The 23909-nt window shown below is 59.2% G+C and overlaps 2 protein-coding genes across 2 annotated transcripts; both read right to left on the bottom strand.

The window, feature by feature from the left end:
• Positions 1-10525: 10525 nt before the first annotated feature.
• Positions 10526-12784, bottom strand: FAM174C (family with sequence similarity 174 member C; the record flags this gene model as incomplete). Its single annotated transcript, XM_080713259.1, has 2 exons — positions 10526-10649; positions 12495-12784. The coding sequence occupies 2 exons, from the start codon at positions 12782-12784 to the stop codon at positions 10526-10528; spliced, it is 414 nt and encodes a 137-aa protein (XP_080569385.1).
• Positions 12785-13894: 1110 nt separating this feature from the next.
• On the bottom strand, positions 13895-19013 carry CIRBP (cold inducible RNA binding protein; the record flags this gene model as incomplete). The annotated part of the gene is made up of 7 exons (XM_080712893.1): positions 18962-19013; positions 17815-17923; positions 17617-17723; positions 17392-17530; positions 17221-17302; positions 15500-15570; positions 13895-13950 (listed from the first exon to the last, which is right to left on the bottom strand). Exons 2-7 carry the CDS (start codon positions 17915-17917, stop codon positions 13895-13897), a joined length of 558 nt encoding a protein of 185 aa, XP_080569019.1. The 5' UTR covers positions 17918-17923; positions 18962-19013.
• Between the last annotated feature and the right edge of the window lie 4896 nt (positions 19014-23909).

Here is a 23909-nt window from a genome sequence, read left to right as displayed (position 1 = left end):
CCATGGATGCCCAAGGATGCCCACGGATACCCACAGATGCCCATGGATGCCAAAAGATGCCCAAGGATGCCCAAAGATGCCCAGAGATGCCCAAAGATACCCAAGGATGCCCATGGATGCCCGAAGATGCCCAAGGATGACCACGGATGCCCAAAGATGCCCAAGGATGCCCAAAGATGCCCAAGGATACCCAAAAATGCCCAAGGATGCCCATGGATGTCCAAGGATGCCCACGGATGCCCAAAGATGCCCACGGATGCCCACAGATGCCCAAGGATGCCCAAACATGCCCAAAGATGCCCATGGATGCCCAAAAATGCCCAAGGATGCCCAAAGATGTCCAAGGATGCCCAAAATGCCCAAGGATGCCCAAAGATGCCCAAGGATGCCCACGGATGCCCAAGGATGCCCATGGATGCCCATGGATGCCCAAAGATACCCAAAGATACCCAAGGATGTCTAAAGATGCCCAAGGATGCCCAGGGATGCGCAAAGATGCCCAAGGATGCCCAAGAAACTTGAGTCCCAGAGCGCTCAGGCGTCCGGAGGACTCCAGTCTGCAGCGTCCCCTGCTGCCTCTCGGGACCACCCCCGCTCTCACTGTCCCCCCTAACTCAGAACCTCAGACCCATTCCTTCTGTGGGCGAGAGGCAGCAGAGCCCACCTGAGCCCTGACGCAGAGCAGGGGCAGGAATCTCAGCTGCTCAGAGGGAGACCCCAGCCCACAGCAAAGCAACAGACCAGGGGCAGGGCTCAGGCCAGGAGGCACAGGCGCTGCGGCGGGGCCCGTTCAGGGGACTCACAGTGAGCTCTCCCGGAGGGCCTGTTCTCTCAATCTGCCCCTATTTTTTTTTTTTTTTTTTTTTTTTTTTTTTGTACTGGGAGTGGAAACCAGGGGCATTCTATCTCTAAGCTACACCCCCTGCCCTATTTTTTTTTCTTTACTTTGAAACAGGGTCTCACTGAGTTGCAGAGGGCCTCACTAAGTAGCTGAGGCTGGCCACAAACCCGCAATCCTCCCATCTCAGCCTCCCCAATGCTGGGATGACAAGCGTGCGCCATCACGCCCGGCTTTTGCCCTTATTCTTGGCTGGACTCTTGAGTTAATGGTGGGTTCGCTGACACCAAGTGTTGGTTAGAAAGGCCTGTGGTGTGCGTTTCCCTAGCCAGGTGTGGGGCTGGGGCTGGGGCTGGGGCTGGGGAAGCGGTGTCTCCATTCTGGGAGCGTCGGGATTCTGGAAGGTGCAGCCATCTGTCTCTTCATAGATGTGGGCTTCTGTCCTGTGTGCCCACGGCCTCCTTACCCCCTACCCACAGGATGTATCACCTGAGTGCCACCCAGGCTTGGAAGTCCTTTATTGGCTGGGCATGGTGGCACACTTCTGCAATCCCAGTACTTGGGAGGCTGAGACAGGAGGATCCCAGTTGTGGGCAGCCTCAGCTACTTAGTGAGGCCCTTTGCAACTTACTGAGACCTGGTTTTATTTTATTTTATTTATTTATTTATTTATTTATTTATTTATTTTTTGGTGGTACTGGGGTTCCTGGAAGCCCTTCTACCTCGGGGCTACACTCCCAGACCTATTTTTACATTTTCATTTTGGAAACAGGGTCTCCTAAGCCAGCGCGCGGCTGGCTTCGAACCTGCGCGATCCTCCTGTCTCCACCTCCCAAGCGCGGGGATTATAAGCGTGCGCCACCACGCCCAGCTGAGACCTGATTTTAAAATAAAGAAGTTGAGCCGGGCGTGGTGGCGCACGCTTATAATCCCCGCGTTTGGGAGGCTGAGACTGGAGGATCGTGGTTCCCAGACAGCCTCAGCGACTACTTAGTGAGGCCCTTTGCAACTCAGTGAGAGTCTGTTTCCAAAAAAGAATGAAAAATTGGACCAGCTGGTGGAGCACGCTTGTAATCCCAGCATTCGGGAGGCTGGGATAGGAGGATCGTGGCTCGAGGACAGCCTAAGTTACTTAGTGAGGCCCTGTTTCAAAATACAGAATAAAAGCTGGGCGTAGTGGTGCACGCTTGTCATCCCCGCGCTTGGGAGGCTGAGACAGGAGGATCGCACAGGTTCGAAGCCAGCCTCAGCTACTGAGTGAGGTTCTCAGCAACTTAGTGAGACCCTGTTTCCAAATAAAATATAAAAATGTGTCTGGGAGTGTAGCCCGGAGGTAGAAAGCCTCTGGGTTCCATCCCCCCAGTACCACCAAAAATAAAAATAAAAAAAGAATAAAATATAGGGCAGGGGGTGTAGCTCGGAGGTCAAGTGCCCCTGGATTCCATCCCCAGACCCTTAAAAATAAATAATAAATAAATAAATAAATAAATAAATAAATAAATAAATAAATGCCCAGCCAGCCCGAGAGGTAGCCAGGACCTGCCCCAGGGAGCGGCCGAGACAGGGAGACAGGGCTGGGGTCACCTGGCCAGGCCACACTGGCTGCTCTGAAGGTATCCTGGGTGCTGGCTCCTCCTCGGGTCTGGCTCTCTGGGGAGCAGAGGGGTGGCCTCTCCCAGCGAGGGCCACCTCCTGGGCAGCGGTGTGCGGCTGGGCCATGCCCAGGAAGGGGGTCGAGAGCCCAGGGCACCTTGCCTGGCAAGGTGGGCATTCTGCAAGCCCCGAGCCGCTCTTTGAGGTGGGACCTGGGGCTGGGGAGGGTGGGCAGGGGGGTCTGGCCCCGCAGAGCCGCAGGCTTCGCCCTGCGCCGCCCAAGGGCGCCAAGCGGGGACCCCTGAGCGGTGCCGCGGCCGGCTCATTTGCATGCAGGGGCCAAGGCGCGAGCCAGCACAGGCGGATCTGAGCAGGAGCTTTCCCTCTGTTCTCGTCTCTCTCAAGGTCAGAGCCCGAGGAGCGGGGACAGGAACAAAGGCGGCCCGTCCCCCTTCAACCTCCCTGGCCGCTGGCTGCTCCTGAGGAGCGCGGGGAGGGCCAGGCCCGGGCGGACCGCTCACCCCGGCTGCTCCGGGGGTCACCTAACACTTAGATTTCCTTGGCAACCAAGGGGCAGTGTCAGCGTCAGGGGCACCACCCTGGGTTCCCCGCCTGCTGGGGCCAGACCCTGAATAAGGTCCTTTTTTTTTGGTACAGGGTATGGAACCTAAGGGCATTCTACTTTCTAGCTATACCTCTAGGCATTATATATATATATATATATTTTTTTTTTCTTTTGTGGTACTGGGGATGGAACCCAGTGGCATTCTACCTCTGAGCTACACCCTCAGCCTTGTTTTTCTTTTTTCTTTCTTTCTTTCTTTTTTTTTTTTTTTTTGGTGGTACTGGGGTTCCTGGAAACCCTTCTACCTCTGGGCTACACTCCCAGACTTATTTTATATATTTTTATTTGGAAACAGGGTCTCTTAAGCAAGTGCGGCTGGTTTTGAACCTGCGCGATCCTCCTCCTGTCTCCGCCTTCCAAGCGCCGGGATTACAAGCGTGCGCCACCACGCCCGGCCTTTATTCTTTATTTTGAAACAGGGTCTTACTAAGTTGCACGGGGCCTAAGTAGCTGAGGCTGGCCACTAACCTTGATCCTCCTGTCTCAGCCTCCTAAGTACTAGGATTACATGCGCCACCACGCCCGGCTTCATTTTTTTTTTTTCTTTAATTTTGAAACAGGGTCTCTTTAAGTATTGAGATTACCGGCCTGTTTCACCACACCTAGTTAGAACAAGGTCTTTAAACTGGGTGTGTTGGTACACACCTATAATTCCAGCATTCGGGAAGCTGAGACTGGAAGGATCACGGCTCTCAGACCACCTCAGCTATGTAGTGAGACGCTTTGCAACTCAGTGAGACACTGTTTCAAAATCAAAGAATAAAAATGGTGCTAGGGGTGTAGCTCGGAGGTAGAATGCCCCTGGGTTCTATCCCCAGTACTGCAAGAAACAAACAAAAAAAAAAGATTAAAAAATAGGCCTGGGGAAGCCGGGTGTGATGGCCCACACTTGTAATCCCAGCATTCCGGAGGCTGAGACCTGAGGATGGCAATTCGTGGACAGCCTCAGTTACTTAGTGAGGCTCTTTATGACTCAGTGAGACCCTGTTTCAAAATAAAGAATAAAAAATAGGGCTGGGGGTGTAGCTTCGAGGTAGATGCCTAGTACCGCAAAAAAAGAAAAAAAGTCTTTGACAGGGATTCGGCCCTGCCCACCCAGGTCCTGTCTTTGAGCATCTGAACGCGCGGGACCAAGTGTCTGTCCCGTGCTCGGCTCCAGGAGGGTCATCCCCGGCCAGGCCCACCCGGCCCCCACAGGACAAGGCCACAGGGCTCGGGACTCGGCGTCTAGCCGGCCCGCAGCCTTCAAAGGCCACAACACGGCGGTGGAGGCGCTAAAAATACGTGGGGAAGAAATTTCTCATTACAGAATAAATTGGACCAAGTCCGCTGCCGGCTCTGGCTCCGGCGATCTCCGGCTGGAGCTCCAGCTCAGCCAGGTGGGACCGAGTGGGAGCACTGCGGAGCCGAGACCTGTGCGGTCGGGGTCTGCACCGGCGCAGCTGTGCCCGGCGGGCTCCAGGAGTGTAGATGTCTTCCTTTCTCCTCTGATAAGTTAAAATTCCTACCCGCGTCCAGCCAGGCACCCGGATCTCAGTGTGGTGCCTCCCATCCCGAAACCCCCAGCTCCAGCAGAAGCCAACAGTCCAATAACAGGCTAATTCCACTCAGGCTCCTCCCTTCCCTCCTCCCTCTCTTCTCTTTCTTTCTTTCTTCTTTTCTTTCTTTTTCTGCAGTACTGGAGATTGAATCCAGGGGTGGTCTATCTCTGAACTACACCCCTAACCCCATTATATATATTATATATAATTATTATATATAAATTATATGTATATTATATATAATTTTTTTTGTAGTACTGGGAATGGACTCTAGGCACATTCTGCCTCCAAGCTACACCCCAGCCCTATTTTTCTTTCTTTTCTTTTTTTTTTTGTGGTACTGGGGATGGAACCCAGGGGCATTCTATCTCCGAGCTACACTCCTAGCCCTACTTTTTAGCCTTTTATTAAAAAAAACACACCAGGGTCTCACTGAGTTGCGAAGGGCCTACGTAGCCAAGGCTGACCTCGAACCCCGATCCTCCAGTCTCTGCCTCCCAAGTGCTGGGATTACAAGTGTGCGCCACCACGCCCAACCCCAGCTCTATTTTTTATACATTCTTCCTTCCTTTTTTTTTTGGCGGTACTAGGGGTGGAACCAGGGGCTTTTCTACCTCTGGGCTACACTCCCAGGGTCTCACTAAGTTGCTGAGAGCCTCACTAAGTAGCTGAGGCTGGCTTTGAACCTGTGCAGTCTTTTCTCGGTCTCCCAAGCATGGGGATTACAAGCCTGTGCCATCATGCCCAGCTCCTTCCTTCCTTTTCTTTCTTTCCTTCCTTCTTTCTTTTGTTGTAGCCCTTGGGATTGAATACAGGGACATTTTGCCTCTGAGCTACATGACCAGCTCTATTTTTTTTTTTTTTAAGTACTAGGGATGAAACCCAGAGGCATTCTATCTATGAGCTACACCCCCTGCCCTATTTTTTATTCTTTATTTTGAAACAGAGTCTCACTGAATTACAGAGGCCTCTCTAAGTAGTTGAGGCTGGCCTTGAACCTGTGATCCTCCCATCACAGCCTCCCAAGTACTGGGATTACAGGCACACACCACCATGCCTGGCTCTTGTTTTTGTTTTTTGCAGGTCTGGGGATGGGACCCAGGGGCATTCTACCTCCAAGCTACACCCTCAGCCCGATTTTTATTCTTTATTTTGAAACAGGGTCTCACTAAGATGCGGAGGGCCTAAGTACCTGAGAGTGTCTGCAAACCACGATCCTCTGGTCTCAGCCTCCAGAATGGCGGGATGACAGGCTGGGCCACCAAGCCCGGCTCTTGTTTTTATCTTGAAAGAGGGTCATGGTGGCGCATACTTGTCATCCCAGCATTTGGGAGGCTGAGACAGGAGGATGGCAGTTTAAGGACAGCCTCAGCTACTTAGTGAGGCCCTTTGCAACTCAGTGAGACCCTGTTTCAAAATAAAGAATAAAAATCATTGGAAAAAAGCCGGGCGTGGTGGCGCACGCTTGTAATCCCAGCATTCGGGAGGCTGAGACCTGGAGGATCACGGTTCGTGGACAGCCTCAGCTACTTAGTGAGGCCCTCTGCAACTCAGTGAGACCCGGTTTCAAAATAAAGAATAAAAAATAGGGCAGGGGGTGTAGCTCGGAGGTCAAATGCCCCTGGGTTCCATCCCCAGACCCGCAAAAAAAAAAAAAAAAAAAAAAAAAAAAAAAAATCATTGGGCTGGAGGTGCAGCTTGGAGGTAGAATACCCCGGGGTTCCATTCCCACTACTGCAAAAAAAAAAAAAAAAAAAAAAAAAAAAAAGAGGAAGCCAGGCGTGGTGGTGCACACTTGTTATCCCAGCGTTTGGGAGGCTGAGACAGGAGGATCATGGTTTGTGGTCAGCCTCAGCTACTTAGTGAGGCCCTTTGCAACTCTGTGAGACTGTTTCCTAATAAAGAATAAATATAGGGTAAGGGGTGTAGCTCGGAGGTCGAATGCCCCTGGGTTCCATCCCTAGACCCACAAAAAAAAAAAAAAAAAAAAAGAAAAAAGAAAAATTGCCGAGGCTGGTCTTAGACTTCCTGTCTCAGCCTCTAAAATGCTGGGATTACGGGTTTGTGTCACCTCACCTGATCCCACCCTCTTCCTCCTCCCACACCCCAAAACTCCAGGACCTAGACATAGACATGTCCCTCCACAGTGACCAACCACCCTCTGGCTGTCAGGGGGACGAGGTGACACAGGTGTCCCCGCTAGCCCTGCACACGCAGCACACGAAGGCTGGGACCTGGATTTTAAGGTTTTTTTTTTTTTTTGTGCTGGGGATTGGACAGAGGGGCATTCCTCCAAGCTGCACCCCCAGCGAAATTTTATTATTTTGAAACTGGATCTCAGTATATTTCAGAGGACCTCACGAGTTGCTGGTCCTGGCCGCAAACCTGTGATCCTCCTGTCTCAGCCTCCCAAGAACTGGGGCAACAAGCATGCACAACCATTTTAATTTTTTTTTTTTATGGAACCCAGGGACATTCTACCTTTGAGCTACACCCCCCAGCCTTATATTTTTATTCTTTATTTTGAAACAGGGTCTGAGTTGCAAAGGGCCTAAATAGCTGAGGCTGGCTGCACACTGCAATCCTCCTGTCTCAGCCTCCTGAATGCTGGGATTACAAGCGTGCGCCACCACGCCCAGCTCACTATTTTTATTTATTTTTTTGCGGGTCTGGGGATGGAACCCTGGGGCATTCTACCTCCGAGCTCCACCCCCTGCCCTATTTTTTATTCTTTATTTTGATACCGGGTCTGAGTTGCAGAGGGCCTAAGTAGCTGAGGCTGTCCGCGAACCGCGATCCTCCAGGTCTCGGCCTCCTGAATGCTGGGATGACAAGCGCGTGCCGCCACGCCCGGCCCAGCCCACTATCTTTAAAGTTATTTTTACCTACTATTGTCTTGCACCCAGGGCATTCTACCTCTGAGCTCCACCCCAACCCAATTTTTTTCCTTATTTTGGAACAGGGTGTAAGTTGAGGAGGGCCCCACAAGTAGCTGAAGCTGCGCAAACCCGCAATCCTCCTCTTAGACTCCCAAGTACTAGGATTACAAATGTGCACCACCACTCCCGGCTTTAAATTTATTTTTGCGTGTGTGATACTGGGGATTGACCTCAGGGACATTCTACCTCTGAGCTACAGCTCTAGCCTGATTTTATTTTTATTTGGAGACAGGGTCTTGCTGGGTTGAAGAGTCTCACTACTTGCTGAGGCTGGCCTCCAACCTGAGCCTCCTCTTGGTACTGGGGTTTCGGGCTGGCCACCACGCCTGTGGGGCCGCTTGTAGCTGTACACGCCGGAAGCTGCATTGGCCTGAGACAGACAAGTGCATTTTTTCCCCTGCAGTACCGCCTGTATCAGCCTCCCAAATGCTGGGATTACAAGTGTGCGCCACCAGGGGCATTCTACCTCCGGGCTACACCCTCAGCTCGATCTTTTATTTCTCATTTTGAAACAGGGTCTGAGTTGCTAAGGGCCTCACTAAGCAGCAGAGGCTGTCCTTGAGCTGCGATCCTGTCTCGGCCTCCCGAATGCTGAGATTATAAACAGGCGCCACCATGCCAGGTTCGAACAAGTATTCTGATGCCTGACCCTGCAGGGCCCGGGATCCCGGATGTCCTGAGGGCCCGGCTGCTTACCTCTCCCTTGGGCCGCGACAGGGCCAAGCCTGCCAGGCCCTGGGGCGGCCCCCCCTTGAGACACCCTCTGCCGCCACATCTAGAGGGAGGCTGCCCGGCGCGTGGCCAGGGCCTGGCCGTGGGGCTGGGGCCCACCAGTGGCAGTGCCTGGTCTTGAGCCCCGGAGACCCCAGTGGGGTGCGCGCCTGTCCCGGGCTGGGGGACCTCGTGCTCCCGGCTCGGAAGGCAGGGCCGGAGCGCGGCTCTCCTGACCTCATTAAGAGTAATTCATGTGCCTGTGAAGCCCAAGACATGGCTCAGCGCTGTGGGGAGGGGGCGCGTCCCCAGGGTCCAGCGCAGAGGGGGGGCTGATGGGGACTCGAGGTCAGGATGTCCCGAGCCACTCCCGCAGGACCCTTCCTGAACAGCAGCCCTGGGGGCTGCCCGGGGGCTCGGCGTCACCCGGCCCCCCAGGTGAAGGACCCGCAGCAGGGCCGGGCGAGGTACGGAGGGCAGAGGCAGGAATCAGGGTGGGCGGCCCACCCACCGGCCTGCGAGCACACACCGCCCCCTGGCGGCTGGACGCGCAGGAGCAAGGGGCGGAGGGCGGCGCGGCTGCCACCTGGTGGCGGCTCCTAGGACAGAGGGGCGGGCGGAGAGGGCCGCAGGGCCCCGTCTCTGCTCAGTGGCTGGCAGGAAAAACGGACAGACAGACGGTGACTATGGCCTGGGATGGGGGGCCAGGCTGCCAGAAGCTCCAGTCTGGAAACATCTCAGCGGGGGCTTCTCTAGAAACTCCCCAGGGGCGCAGATGGCAGAGACGGGGACTCCTGACACGGCTCCGAGCCCCAAGTTAAAGGTGGCGGAGCGGAGGGAGCGAGGCTCTGGGGGATGAAGTTTCTCTAGGCTTGGAGGCAGCAGGCAGGGCCTTGTCCGAGGCGGAAGGTACTCCGTCCGTCAGGGAGGAGTCCTCGCCTGACCTCTGGGCACCCGGGCAAGGCCAGAGGGCCCAGCCCTCACCCGCCGAGCCTGCCCGGGCAGGGGTCAAGGCGGGCTGGACGCAATGCAGGGCCACCGCCTTGTTTATTGTCCCCAGCTCAGGCAAGGCGCTCCCTGAGAGACCCCTAAGTCCACCGGCCCACAGGCCTTGGCTGCCAGGTCCCCACGCCAGGTAGGGGTGGCACGAGTCACAGTCCAGCTGCGGGGCCTCCACACTCCCAAGGGGTCCGCTTGGCCGGGTCGGCGTCCGGGAAGGTGAGGCCATGCTGTCCAGGCTGGGGATCGAGGTGGCCACAGACAGGCCTGGTACCAAGGTCCTTCCCCGTGGTCCTTGGAAACGCCACCTCCCCTCCCTTCAGCATCTGGAAGACAGGAGAAAGAGATGAGGGTGGAGAGGGAAGGGGCCCGGCCTGCCGGACAGCCTCACCCGCCCAAGGAGAGGACAGCCTGCCCAGGCCCCGCGGCACCCCGCCCCCATGACCGGTGCCTCTACTGCCTGGGATGCTCTTCCAGGAGCCACGGCTGCGGCCCCCGGCTTCCCACCCTCTGCAACCCCAGCCCTGCCGCCTTCCAGCGCAGTCTCCAGCTCCGCAGGACTCAGCCAGGCAGAGGCGGCTGCTTTCTCTCAGCCATGCGGGGGATAGACCAGGGCCCAGTGTATGCTCGGTGGGTGTGCCTCCCCACCACGCCCCTAGCCACATTATCGGCAGCCCCCTTTTATTTTGGTACTGGGAATCAAGCCAAGAGCATTCTAACGCCAAGCTATATCCCCAGCCTGATTTTTTTTTCTTTTTTCTTCTTCTGTAGTACTGGGGATGAAACCCAGGGGCATTCTACCTGTGGGCGACATCCCTAGCCTTACTTTTTATCCTTCATTTTGAAACAGGGTCTCACTGAGCTGCAGAGGACCTCACTAAGTAGCTGAGTCTGAGAACCGCAATCGTCCTGTCTCAGCCTCCCAAAAGCTGGGATTACTAGCGTGCTGCCACCATGCCCTGCAGCTTTATTCTTTTTATTCTGAAACAGGGTCTCACTACGTTGCAGAGGGCCTCATAAGTTGCTGAGGCTGGCTGCCAACCCGCGATCCTCCTGTCTCAGCCTCCCAAGTACTGGGATTATAGGCGCGCATCCCTGCGCCCGACTTCTGGGCTCCCTGCTGGTGAGACACTGCAGCCAGGAGAGGGAGCTGGCCATGCCGGAGCCTAGTCAGAGCGTGACGTCAGTGACGGTGCCCATGGCCCGTGGCAGGACCGAGCCCCAGGCCTTCGATGTTTCTCCCGGCCCAGCCCCAAAGACAAGGAGGAGAGCGACTTCCCTACCATCTCAGATTCCTTGTCTCAAAGACGGTCTCCTCGTCGCCGCTGTCCAGCGAGGCCGCCTCGGTGAGGTCCTCGGTGTTGGCCAGGAGCCCATACCGCCTCCGCTGTGGCTTCCTCAACCTGCATGCACGCGGTCCGCATGGGCTCACCGGCGGCCTGGGGCCGCTGATGCCCTCCCTGGTCCTGCTTCCCCACTCCCAACCCTCCTGGTTGTGCCCCCCCCCCGCCCCTGAGCCCCGCACCCCCATCGTGCGTCTCCTTCACATCACATCCTAGCCGCTGGGAATCTGTGTGTGTGTGTGTGTGGTGCTGGAACTGTCCGGCGATGGAAGGACGTCCCCAGCCCCCACCGCACTTTTTTTCCTGTGGTGCTCAGAACCACACTCAGGGGTGTTCTATCTTCGAGCTACACCCCCAGCCCGATTTTGTTTTTTATTTTGAACCGGTCTTGGTAGCCGGGCGTGGTGGCGCACACTTGTCATCCCAGCACTTGGGAGGCTGAGACAGGAGGATCGCACAGGTTCGAAGCCAGCCTCAGCTACTTAGTGAGGCTCTCAGCAACTTAGTGAGACCCTGTTTCCAAATAAAAATATAAAAAAGGCCTGGAAGTATAGCCCCGAGGTAGAAGGCCTCTGGGTTCCACCCCCAGTACCACAAAAAAAAAAAAAAAAAAAAAAGGTCTTGGTAAGTTGGTGAGACAAGTCTCAAACTTGGCATCCTCCCATCTCAGCTTCCCAAAAACTGGGTTTACAAGGGTGTGCCACCACGCCCCAAGTCCCCAGCGCCTTTGTGGGGGTGCGTACTGGAGACTGAACCTAGAGGCATTCGACCTCTCAGCTACACCCCCAGCCCCATTTTTTACTCTTTATTTTGAAACAGGCCCAAAGTAGCTGAGGCTGGCTGAGAACAGCGATCCTCCTGTCTCAGCCTCCCAGACACTAGCGCTCTGTTATGAGGCAGGCTCATGCTAAGTTGCCCAGGCTGATCTGGGACTTGTGACGCTCCTGCCTCCGCCTTCCAAGTCGCTGGGACCGCGAGCACGGGTCATGCGCAGGCGGCCTCGCGGGCGGGCGACTGTTCTTACCAGGCCACCTAGAGCTCATGGATACCTCTCCCGTCAATAGGGAGGTGGAATTGCCGGGCGTTCGCGGCCAGCCTCAGCTACTTAGTGAGGCCCTCCACAACTTAGACCCTGTCTCAAAAATAAATAGGGCAGAGAGTATAGCTTGGGGGTCGAATGGGCCTGGGTTCCATCCCCAGACCCGCAGAAACAACAAAAATGAAAAATAGGGATGAAGGTGCCGCTCTGAGAATGCCCCTGGGTTCCATCCCCAGTACTGAAAAAAAAGACTAATATGTGTAATATGGCTGGGGGTAGAGCTCAGGGGAGGATCCCCCCCATCGTCCAATCCCCAGCCCTCCCACACAGAGGGAGACCACGTTCCTGCTTCCACGGAGATGCGGTGCCACCAGCTCAAGGTCAGGGCGTCTCCGGCGGCCCCTGCCCGCGCGAGGCCGGGTGGGAGGCGTGGCAGAGCGGCCCCTAGGAGCTGGGCGCAGCTCTGCGGCGGGGCCTGCCCGGGGGCAAGGTGCGGCACAGACGCCGCTGCCCCGGGCCGGCGGGGGCTCCACCCGGGAGCCCAGGACGCAGCAGAGCGCGAGCGCACGGAGAACCGGCGCCCCGACGGCGGCAGACGGACGTGCGGCCACTTGCCCCGGCCAGCGCGAGCCGGGCGGAACTCGCAGCAGGGCCCCGCCCCGCCCCAGGCCCCGCCGCGGAGTGGGCGGCGGAGCCCACGGCCGGACCCCGCGGCCTCACGGCGGACCCCAACGCAGCGCCGCCCAGCCCCGGCGCGCCGCGCGGCCACGCCCACCGCCCGCCCGGGGGCGGGGCCGGCCCGTCACGTGCGCGGCGGGCGCGCGCCGATTGGCCGCGGCGGGCGGCGGCCCCGGCGCCTGACGCACCTGAAGGCTCGGATGAGGAAGTAGAGGGCGGCCAGGCCGCTGAGCCCCGTGAACACGTAGAAGGCGCGGAGCAGCGCCGAGCCCGAGCCCGGCGCGCCCGGCAGCCACGACTGCGTGCCGTTGCGCGGCGCGGCCGGCCGGCTCCCGTTGGTCCCGTTGGGCGGCGAGGGCGCGGCCTGCGCGGGCCACGACGACGCGGGCGCGGCGCTCTCGGCCCCGCGCAGCGGCAGCGGCAGCAGCAGCGGCAGCAGCAGCAGCAGGAGCGGCGGCGGCGGCGCTCGCGGCCCCATCCCCGGCGGCGCGGCGCGGCGCGGCGTGCGCTCTGCGCGGCTGCCACTCAGGCGCGCGGGGGCGGAGGCAGCCAATGGCCGGCGCGCGGGGCGGGCCCGGAAGTGCCCTGGGCGCCGCCCGCGCCACCCAGAGTGCCCCGCGCGCCTGCGGCCTCGAGCGGGCAGGGAGGCGCACGTGCGGCGCGGCCCCGCCCCGCCCCGCCCGGCCCCGCGCGCACCCCAAGCCAGACTCGAGTTTCCGGTCACACGTGGCGGGGCCCTTTATTCAGCCTGCTCCCCACACCGTCGCGGTCCCCGCCGCGCCCCGCGGCTGCTCTTCCTCCCGGCGCGCCCGGAGTCCTGGCCGGCCGCAGGGCTTCCTGGAAGAGGCGGCGAGTGAGGCGGCTGCCCGGCGGCCGGCACCCCACCCGGGGGCTCCCGCACCTCACCCAGGCCCTCCCGGCGCAAGGCCGGCCGCGGTCCTCCGGCTCGGGTCGAGGTCCCTCCTGGTGGCTCGAGGTCACGGCGGCGCTCGGGCCAGCCTGCCCGGCTTCCCCGCGGGGTCTCCTTCAACCTGCCAAAGCAAAGGAGCGTTATCTATCTATGGCGCCGTCTGGGGCACCGTGCCCCTCCCTCCCCTACGGCTTCCAAGGCGCCCACGAGGGTCCCAGCTAGCCACCAGGCACCAGCAGGCCTGCACCCAGGAGACGCCAGGGCCACCCTCCATCCTTAAGCAGAGGCAGCCGCCCGCTGGGGATGAGGCTGCTTAGAGACCGTGTGGACTCGGGAAAAAACTAATGGCGGCAATAGACAGTAGAAAGAGCTACTTAGGTCTGGAGAAGGCTGTCAATTGATGAACAAAAACCCCAAAGGCAAAGTGCTCGGTGGTCTGCGATCCTGCTTAGAGTACCGACAAGCGAGGCGTGGCTGCCTGTGGCTGCTGGCCTGCCTGCCGGACTTAAAATTCTAACTTCAATTAAAAACAAACACAAAGTCAAAAGAACATTCCCCAGGTCATAAGGCGACTCTGAAATGAGCTCTCAACAAGGAGGGATGCGGACACGAGCGGAAGGAGTTACCTCAATTACAGGGCTATTCCACATAGAGCTAGCCAAGGGAGCAGCTTGCGTCTCAGAGGTTTCTGTTGGCGCACAACGTCTGTCCTCCGAGGGCTGCAGCTTCATAGGCTAGCAGAGAACGCTCAGAACTCGTGAGGCACAGCAGAGCTAGCTACCAGCCCAGTCGGTCACCCAGGGGCACCGTGCCGTCCCTCACTGCCCTGCTGCTAGGCTAACGCTGTCCAGTGAGCGTCGGGTGCCCACTGGCCTGCCAAGCTGCCCGCCCTGTCCAGCCCGACTGCCACTGCCAGAGCCTCCCAGGGCTGCGGTGGGTCCGGGCCGCTCCTCCCATCACCCGCCGGGCTGACCTAGGGAGGTAGCTGTCAGTGGTCCCTGAGGCCTGACCTCTGCCTTCCTCCTCTAGCCTCAGGCGGCCCTCGCGACCCTAGCCTCTGCAGCTGCTCTGTGCTCAGGTCTGACTGCGGGAGTCGCAGACTGTGTTGTGCGATGAAAGGGAAATTGTCGGAGCAAGGTTCGTTTCACACGGTCTTTTAATCGGCTTCGTAAAGCCAAAGGAAACTGCATACAAGAATTCCTTAGCCACTGCAAGTACAACATCGATGGAATATGCACACGTCTTCCAGTAAAAAAAGGACAATATAAATAAAATCTTCAAGAACCTCTCAGGCCATCTGCACGTCTACTGTGGGGCGCACGCAGACAGATGGGCACGCAGGCGGGGCACCAGGGCGCCCGTGCCGCCGCCGCGGACAGTGCCCCGGCACGCTACACTCAAACGTTACACGAGCTGGAAAAAGCCACAGCTTGCTCAGCTTCCGACAAAGCGGATTCAGAGTCCGTTCAATCTCGGAGGAGTGAGCGGGGCACCCAACCTCATGGAATGACCCCACTAAAAAACAAACAGGAAAGCAACACTAAGAAAACCCCAAACGTCCAGTAATAACCCTCGCCACGGGGCCGGGGTGGAGCTCGGGGGACCGCTTGCCTAGCAGTGCGAGGCCTCGGGTTCCTGTTCCCAGCACTGCAAACAAAAAGAAACACACCCCCAACGACTGTTTTCTAAAAACCCATGGCTCACAGTAAAAAAGAAAATAAATAAAAATAAAGTGTGAAGTGCTTTTTAAAACGCTTTTAAAACCCTTAAAAACGGACAGCGCTTCTTTCAAAACAAAGGTCTAATAACGAGGCCATTTTGGGGGTCAGAAGCAGTCAGGCTGGCTTGACAGGATCAGAACTGAAATGACTACAAAAGTGGGAATACAAGGTGTGTTCACTACACATTAACGATTCAGCGAAGCTCCCCAAATCTTTAAACACACAGCCATTGGAAGGACGATCTTGAGCAGGAAGGATTTTTACTCGTTGTGTGTAGCTGAGGACAAGAAGCAGGCAGAGTGTAAAGGCGCTGAAGCACCCAGCGGGACGCAGCATCCACTCCCGTCCAGGCCAGGGCGGCGGCGCGGCTCGCATGCACCTACGCGGGACCGCGCGCGCCCTCGCTCCCTTTCCTTTGGTCACTGACTTGACTTTTGCTGAGGACAGACTCGTTCATTATGGGCACACTGTGCGCGGGAGCCTGTGTTGCTCGCAGAGGGTGCAAGGGTTCAAAGTTCCCACCACAGGCCACGCCGCGTGGCACCCTCAAAACGAGACTTACCGTAGCTGTCGTAGCTGTCTCTGTAGGACCCACCGGAGCTCCGGTCGCCATAGCCGCCGCCCTGACTCCGGCTGTGGGAGGACACACGTGGGTGCTGGGGCACCCGCCTACTGTGCTCGGCCTACTGCGGCCAAGCTCTGGCCCCACGCCGCCACCCGTAGGGGAAGAGAGCAGGGCAGACGCTTGGAAAATGTTAAAATCTGCCATCTTAGGACTGGGAGTAGAGCTCAGAGACCCTGGGCTCCATCCCCAGAACTGGGGAAAAATCTTAAAAAGAGCCGGGCGTGGTGGTGCACGCTTGTAATCCCCGCGCTTGGGAGGCAGAGACAGGAGGATCGCGCAGGTTCGAAGCTAGCCGCACGTGCAGGCTTAGGAGACCGTGTTTCCAAATAAAAATGTAAAAATAGGTCTGGGAGTGTAGCCCGGAGGTAGAAGGGCTTCCAGGAACCCCAGTACCACCAAAAAAAAAAAAAAAAAAAAAAAAAATCTTAAAAAGAAACTGGCTAGGCACAGTGGCACACATCTGTCATCCCAGTACTTGGTACTTTGAGATAGGAGGATCCCAAGTTCACAGCCAGCCTCGGCAACTTGAGTGAGTGAGGCCCTCTGCATCTTAGCAAGACCCCATTTCAAAATCAAAAAATAAAGCTGGACATGGTGATGGATACTTGTAATCCAAGCACTTGGGAGGCTGAGACAAGAGGATCTCGGGTTCAAAGCCGGCCTCAATAACTTAGCAAGGCCCTCTGCAACTTAGCAAGACCCTGTTTCAAAATAAAAAATAAAGCCAAGCTGGGCGTGGTGGTGCACGCCTGTCATCCCAGCATTTGGGAAACTGAAATGGGAGGATCACGGTTCGCGGACAGTGTCACCTACTTAGTGAGGCCCTTTACAACTCAGGGAGACTGTTTCAAAATAAAGAATAAGAAATAGGGCTGGGGGTGTAGCTTGGAAATAGAATGCCCCTGGGTTCTATCCCCAGTACCACAAAAGTAAATACATAAATACATAAATAAATAAATAAACGAATGAACACAGCCAGGCATGGTGACAACACACGTAATCCCAGCACTTGGGTGGCTGAGACAGGAGGATCACAGGTTCAAAGCCAGCCTCAGCAACGCAATAAGGTTGGTTCTCAGCAACTCAGGGAGACCCTATTTCCAAATAAATAAAATTGGGGTGGGAGGCCAGGCGTGGTGTCACCTGCTTGTAATCCCAGCACTTGGGAGGCAGAGACAGGAGGATCACACAGGTTCGAAGCCAACCTCAGCTACTTAGAGAGGCTCTCAGCAACTTAGGGAGAGCCTGTTTCCAAATAAAATATAAAATATGTCTGGGAGTGTAGCCCAGAGGTAGAAAAGTCCCTGGGTTCCACCCTAAGTACCAAAAAAAAAAAAAAAAAAAAAAAGGAGGAGGAGGAGGAGGAGGAGAAGGAGAAGAAGAAAACGGGGTGGGAATGTAGCTTGGAGGTAGAATGCTCCTGGGTTCAATCCCCAGTACAGAGAAAAGAAAAAATGAAGCCATCAGCCAGGCCCCTTGGGCCCTCCCACTCCAGTAACTGTCCTGAGCCGCCCCTCCATTCATTCCGTGCCCATGCCGCCTCCTCCCTGCCTGCCACCCTCCTCTCAGCTTTTGCAACCCCTGGGGAGTCCTCCACAGACCGGGACAGATGGACCTGCAGCCTCCCTGGGACCCAGGCGAGCTCTGCGCCTCCTCACCTGCTATAGTAGTCTCTGGAGCCTCCGTAGCCCCCACTCCGAGACTCAAACCGGCCACCCCCATAGCCTCTGTCCCCTCCCCCTGGAGAGGACAAGATAAGGAGGGGAGTAAGTAGCAGCTCCGGCCAGCAGCACCCCACCCACCGTCCCCAAGTCGCGTCAGGCACTCACCTCTGGAGAACCCACGACCCCGGCCACGGCCCCCACGGAAGAAGCCCCGGCCACCAGCAGCGCCGCCACGATAACCCCGGGATCGGTTGTCGGATGATTTACCAGCCTGGTCCACGCGGATCTGTCGCCCATCCACAGACTGCAAAGCGATGGCGTCAGTACCTGCGCCTCGGGAGATCACACCTCTCAACCTCCCCCTTCCACCGCCCAGTCCAAGGCCCTCACCTTCCCATTCATGGCCATCATGGCGTCCTTGGCATCATCGATGTTTTCAAAGGTGACAAACCCAAAGCCCCGTGATCGCTGGGTCTCCCTGTCTTTCACCACCACCACTGTGCAGGAGAGACAGGTCTTCAGCCAGCGCCCAGCGGCGCCACCGCAAGTTAGGCCAAGCCAGCCCATCCGCCACCAGCCCAGCCTCACCTTCGGAGATCTGACCGTACTTGGAGAAGACCTGCTCCAGCGACTGCTCGTTGGTGTCAAAACTGAGCCCTCCGACGAAGAGTTTGCCTTCATCTGATGCCATGGCGACCTATGGCAAACACCACTAACATGCTTAGGGGGCTCCTCTATTATACAAATGGCTGTGTTCCTCAGAAGCAACACTAGAAAACCACTTTTCTGCCCTTTTGTTGCACGGAACCCACACCTAATGAACCAACTCTGCCCGGCCATGGGCTGGGCCCTAACACGGGCCACTCCGCTCCCTCGGTCAGCTGGGCTAGTGCGGTTCTCCGTGCGAGCGCGGGCTGCACGCGCGCCCTTCACCCCTTTCTGCCGACCCGCCCTTTGCTGACGTGCACTGGATGCTGGACTGAACTAGGTGCTTTGGGTCACGGTAAAGTGTCCTGGGATGGCGCCGTGGCCTCACAGTGGGCTGTCACTGCAGAGGGGGCGCGCAGGATGGGACCCCCACGGCGACTCCGGGGCACTCGGGGCACGCCTACTCTAGGGGGCGTGCCGCCGACTCGGGCAGAGCACTCATTGGCTGGCGGGCTGGGGGGAGGAGCGCTGCCTAGTGGCTGGGAAGCACGACCTCAGTGGCTGCGCTTCAGGGGGCGTCGCACCCTCCAACTCCAACTTGAGGCCAAGAGAGGACGCCACGACTGAGCACACGAGGGCGTTTTCCCCAACGCGCTTTGCCAGTAAAACGAAGGGGACTCCAGGGCGGGCGCACCCCGGGGTGCAGGGCCCGAAAGCGGGGCCGCGGAGGGCGCGCCCCCAGCCCGCCCCCGGCGCCGCGCTTGCGCCGCGCGCGCGGGTCCTGCGCCACTCCATCCGGGCATCGGACGCTCCCGCCATTTCGCCAGCGCAGCCTCGAGCTCGCAGCCGCCATTTTGAGCAGCGCGCGCCAAGCCAGCAGCCCGGGCCCGCGGGGGGGAACGCCCTCGGGCCGCCGCCGGGCCCGGTCTCCCGCCGCCCCGCGCCGGCGGCCGGGCGGACTCCACCCCGGGCCCGCCCCGGCCCCGCCCAGGGGCGTGCCGCCGCGGCCCCGCCTGCCCGGGCGCCTCAGGGGGCCGGCCGCCCGCTGCCCCAGGCCCCTCGGAGCCGGTGCCGCCGGGGCCCTCACCGCTGAGCCGGGCAGGTCCCTGACGCGGGCGGGAAGACGGCGCGGCGCACCGACCCGAGCCTCCTAACGCGCGAGTGAGGGGGGCGCCCGGAGTCCGGCCGGATATACGCCGCCGCCGGGCCCCGCCCCCGGGCCGCGCCAGCCAATCGGGGGCCGAGGCCGCGCTTCATATTCACGAGCGGGGGGCCGGGCTGGCCGCGGCCCCGCCCCCTCCCGCGCGCCGGCGCTGGGCGCCCTGATTGGCCCGGAGGTTCCCAGGCCGCAGTCTCTCTCGCGCGGGGCGTGGCCGGCGGGTGGCGGGGCGTGGCCGGCGGGGCTGACCCACTTCCCTGTGCCCGCCCCCTGGCCTGCGGCGGGGAACAAAGGGCGTCCAGCCGCTGCCAACTAGGGGCGCCCACGCCACAGGACCCCCTCAGGTCTCCGGAGCCCCTATCTGTCGACCTCACTGAGGCTCGCAGACGCTCCACCTTCATCTGAACCCTCTGTCAGTCCCAGTCCAGCTGTCAACATAACTGAACCTCGCACCCCAGGACCCCAAGACTCCCAGATACACCGCTTTATGCGATCAAAGCCCACCCAAGCCCCAACACTCAGACCCACTTATGTGAACCCCCGTATTTTCCGCAACCCCAACTTCCTCTACCCCAACGCGTTGGGGCATCCCAGCCCAGTCTGCGCACTTGCACCCACACCTAACACGCGGGCTTCACACAGCTAGGATGTCCTGAACTGCATCCCAGCACCCAGCTCAAGCCCCCCCCAGCCAAGAACCCCAGGGTCAGCCACACCCAGACCCACTGACTACACACGCCAAGGCCAGGCCATTGCCTGCTTCACCTGGATCGTGCGCGCGCGCGCGTGCACGTGCATATTGTGCTGGGGATGGAACCCAGGGGCATTCTACCTCCAAATACAGCCCCAGCCCTAGTTTTTATTCTTTATTTTGAAACAGGGTCTCAAGCCAGGCGTGGTGGTGCACGCTTGTAATCCCAGCGCTTGGGAGGCTGAGACAGGAGGATCGCGCAGGTTCGAAGCCAGGCTCAGCTACTTAGTGAGGCTCTCAGCAACTTAGTGAGACCCTGTTTCCAAATAAAGTGTATCTTAGAGGTAGAAAGCCTCTGGGTTCCACCCCTAGTACCACAAAAAAAGAAAGAAAGAAAGAAAGAAAGAAAGAAAGAAAGAAGAGGGCCTAAGTTGCAAAGGGCCTCACTAAGTAGCTGAGGCTGTCCTCGAACCCCAATCGTCCTGTCTCCGCCTCCGGAATGCTAGGATTACAAGCGTGCGCTACCACACCCCGGCCCTTCAGTCCTCTCCTCTCAGCCTCCCAAATATGGGGATTACAAGAGTGCGCCATCATGCCTGCCCCCCCACCTTTGTTAAATCCCAACCCCACTCCAGACCCCAGGCCAGACCCCAGGCCCGGGCTCCCGTGAGCTCAAGCGGGTCGAAATGCCCCAGTGGTCTCTGGTAAGGAGGTGGCCAGGACCTCTCCGGGGCTGGACGACCCCTCCTCGGGGCGGGAGCCGCATGACTCACGCCACGACTCTGCGCCTCTCCCCCTCGCCCAGTCAGCAGCAGCCTGCGGGCGGCGTCAGCCACTCACGCAGGCTATTAAAAGGAGCAGAGAGACCTTAGCGCGCCCCTCGCTGTGCAGGAGGGCGCAGCCGACTGCACCCCTCCACGCTGGCCACACCCGGCCCAGCATCCCCATCCCAGAGCAGCCCGGGATGTGTGCAGGTGTTCCTGTAGCTCCCCACGTCATTCTGAGCCCCCTCCTCACTTCTAGTTCCGAGTCCCTGCCGGGGTCGGGTTTAGTGACAGCTGGCTGTCCATTCATTCTGCAGCCACCTCGCGTGCCAGGCGCCACCCAGGGTCCCCCTGCAGGGGTGGGCGCCCGGGCCTGGATCGCCCTCCCAGGTGAACCTGCCCCGCCGCCCTGTGTTCTGGTGTGTACCTGTCCTCGCCCGCGTGTTACACGCTTCTGCGCGTACCTGCATCTCAGCGTGTCCCCATTACGGGGAGCCTGCAGAAGGAATGGGACCCCTTTCTATTTTGCGGTACTGGGGATGGAACCCAGGAGCATTCTACCTTTGAGCGACACCCCCAGCCCTACCTTTTATTCTTTATTTTGAAACGGGGTCTCAGAGTTGCAAAAGGGCCTCACCAAGTAGCTGAGGCCGGCCGCGAACCGCGATCCTCCTGCCTCGGCCTCCCGAAGGCTGGGCTGGCGAGCGTGCGCCTCCTCGCCGGGCTCCCCTTCGCTGCACGCGGCCTCGGCCGGGCGCGCTGCCCGGCGCGGACACGAGGGGGCGCCGCGGCCTCGCCGTCCCCCCCGGCCGGGCCTCGGGATCGGGGCCGCCCCTGGGTGCAGCGCCAGCGACCCAAGGGGGACTGGATCCTGCAGCCGCGGCCGGCCCTCCCCGGCCCGGACGGCCAGCCAGCGGTGCGAGGACGCGGCCCACCCCGTCGGGGACCCCAGAGCCCTTGTCCCTGCGCCTGTGCCCGACGGGAGGGCGACGAAGGGGCCCGCAATGGCCGGCCTGGGGGGCGGGGTTGCCTTCCCGGCTCGCCCCTACCCGATGGGGACGTGGCCTGGGCCCCAGTCTCCATCTCTGCTCCCGCCGTCAGCTCGTACACAAACCCGCCCACCCCGCGGCCCGCCAGGCTCCCAGGGGGGCTCCCGCCGCCCAGACCTGGGGACCCGGCGCCCAAGGCTCCGGGGCCGGGCGCCCCGCCCTCCCAGCCGGGCGTCGCCATGGCGACGTGGGCGGGGCCGCCGGGCCGCCCACTCCTCCCTCCCCGCGGGGCCGGGCCGGCCGGACGCCGGGTCCTCCCCCGACCCCGGCTAATGACCGGGCGGGAGGCGGTAATGAGAGTCTAGGCCGGGGACAGGCGTGGCCGGGGATGAAAGGCGCGTGGGGGGGCACCCCGGGGCCGCGTAATTACCGCCCCCTCCCGGCCGAGCGGGGGCCGGGCCCGTGCACCTGGCGGCCGCCGGGCGGGGGCGCGGAAGTGGGGCCGTCCTGGCCGACTCCGGTTCCCCAGCTGGCCCCAATCCTTGGGGCCCGGAGCCAGGTGGGGGGTGCGGAGCCCGAGTGCGGCCTGTTGCCAGGTGCACACATGTGTGCGCCCGTGGGCAGCGGACCTGGTGGGCACAGAGGCCGAGAGAGGAGGCGAACTTGGGACGCCGGTTTTGGCGGACGGCGACGGGGGGCCGTGCGGTGTGGACGTGGAGGTGTGCGGGGGTGTGCGGGCACCCCAGCGCCGTCGAGGGCGGGACCGTGGACAGGGCACCGTGTTTGCAGGGCAGGCCAAAGGGGAGGGGTGCACAGCCCCGAAAATGCGCACACAGTCCGGACGTGAGAGCAGCCCGGGACAGGAATGGGTGCGCGTGACTTGGGTGGGCCGGGACCCACGGAGCATATGTGCCCATGCCAGGTGGCATGACTCATGTCCCTGGGGTGGGCATACATGTGGTGTGTCAGCAGCTAAAGTTTCAGCAGCCGGAGTCCAGGACAGGAAGGGTTAAGGCCCCCCCTCCCCCAGGAACCTACCTGCACCCAGCGCTGGGCTCTACTCCTTCGGAGGCCCCAGGCACCTGAGATTCAGCAATCTGGGAGAGCCAGAGGACACTGCACCCCGTGTCCAGGAGGAGGTGTCTAGGAGGGGGGCTGCGCAGGGCGGATGGGGGTCACCGGGCTGGGCTGGGCCCAGGCTTGCTGTGAGTCACCCCCACCCCACAGGCTTGACGCACCTCCCAGGAATGCGCAGGCTGTCTGAGCCTCCTCGGCTGCTTCCCGGCCAGGCCATCCCAGCAGCCCCGGGGTGTGCTCAGAGTCACAATCACCACCAGGGACTCCTCAGCCCGCAGGGGCCTGCAAGTTCGCCGCATGCTTAGACACTCGTGAGGGACCCAGAGGACCCAGGGCGACTCGCCAAGCCACCCGGGGCCTGATTCCAGGGTCACTAACTTCATTGCAGAGACCAAGAAAGTGACCTTTAGCCAGGCGTGGTGGCCCAGGCTTGGAATCCCAGTGCTTGGGAGGCGGAGAGAGGAGGACCGCAGGTTTGAGGACAGCTTCAGCAAGTAGTGAGACTCTCATCAACTTAGTGAGACCCTGTTTCAAAATAAAAATTAAGCTGGGCATGGTGGTACAGGTTTGTAATCCCAGTACTTGGGAGGCTGAGACAGGAGGATCCGGCCTTGCAGCCAGCCTCAGCTACTTAATGAGGCCCTCTGCAACTTAGTGAGACCCAAATAAAGTATATATATAAAAAAAAAAATCAGGCTGGGAAGCCGGGCGTGGGGGCGCACGCTTGTCATCCCAGTGTTCAGAAGGCTCCGGAGGATCGCGGTTCACTGACAGCCTCAGCTACTTAGTGAGGCCCTCTGCAACTCAGTGAGACCCAGTTTCAAAATAAAGAATAAAAATAGGGCAGAGGGTGTAGCTCAGAGGTCAAATGCCCCTGGGTTCCATCCCCAGACCCGCAAAAAATAAATAAATAAATAAATAAATAAATAAATAAATAAAAATAAATAAATCAGGCTGGGGATGTAGCTCAGAGTAGAATACCCATGTGCTGGGTGTGGTGGCCCAGGCTTGGAATCCCAGTACTTGGGAGGCTGAGACATGAGGATCACAGGTTTCTGGCCAGTCTCAGCTAAGCTCATCCACAATTTAGTGAGACCCTGTTTAAAAGAAAAAGCAAAGCCGGGCGTGGTGGCGCAAGCTTGTAATCCCAATATTTGGGAGGCTGAGACACAAGGATTGCAGTTCACAGACAGCCTCAGCTACTTAGTGAGGCCCTCTGCAACTTAGAGAGACCCTGTTTAAAAATAAAGAATAAAAAATAGAGCAGGGGGTGTAGCTCCGAGGTCGAATGTCCCTGGCTTTCATCTCCAGTACCGTAAAAAATAAATAAAAATAAAAAGAGGCCCTTTCCACTT

Source organism: Muscardinus avellanarius (genome assembly GCF_963383645.1).
Source record: "Muscardinus avellanarius genome assembly, chromosome: 16".
NCBI classification, from domain to species: domain Eukaryota; kingdom Metazoa; phylum Chordata; class Mammalia; order Rodentia; family Gliridae; genus Muscardinus; species Muscardinus avellanarius.
Note: the sequence above shows the minus strand (reverse complement) of the source record. Positions and strands in the feature narration are given on the sequence as shown.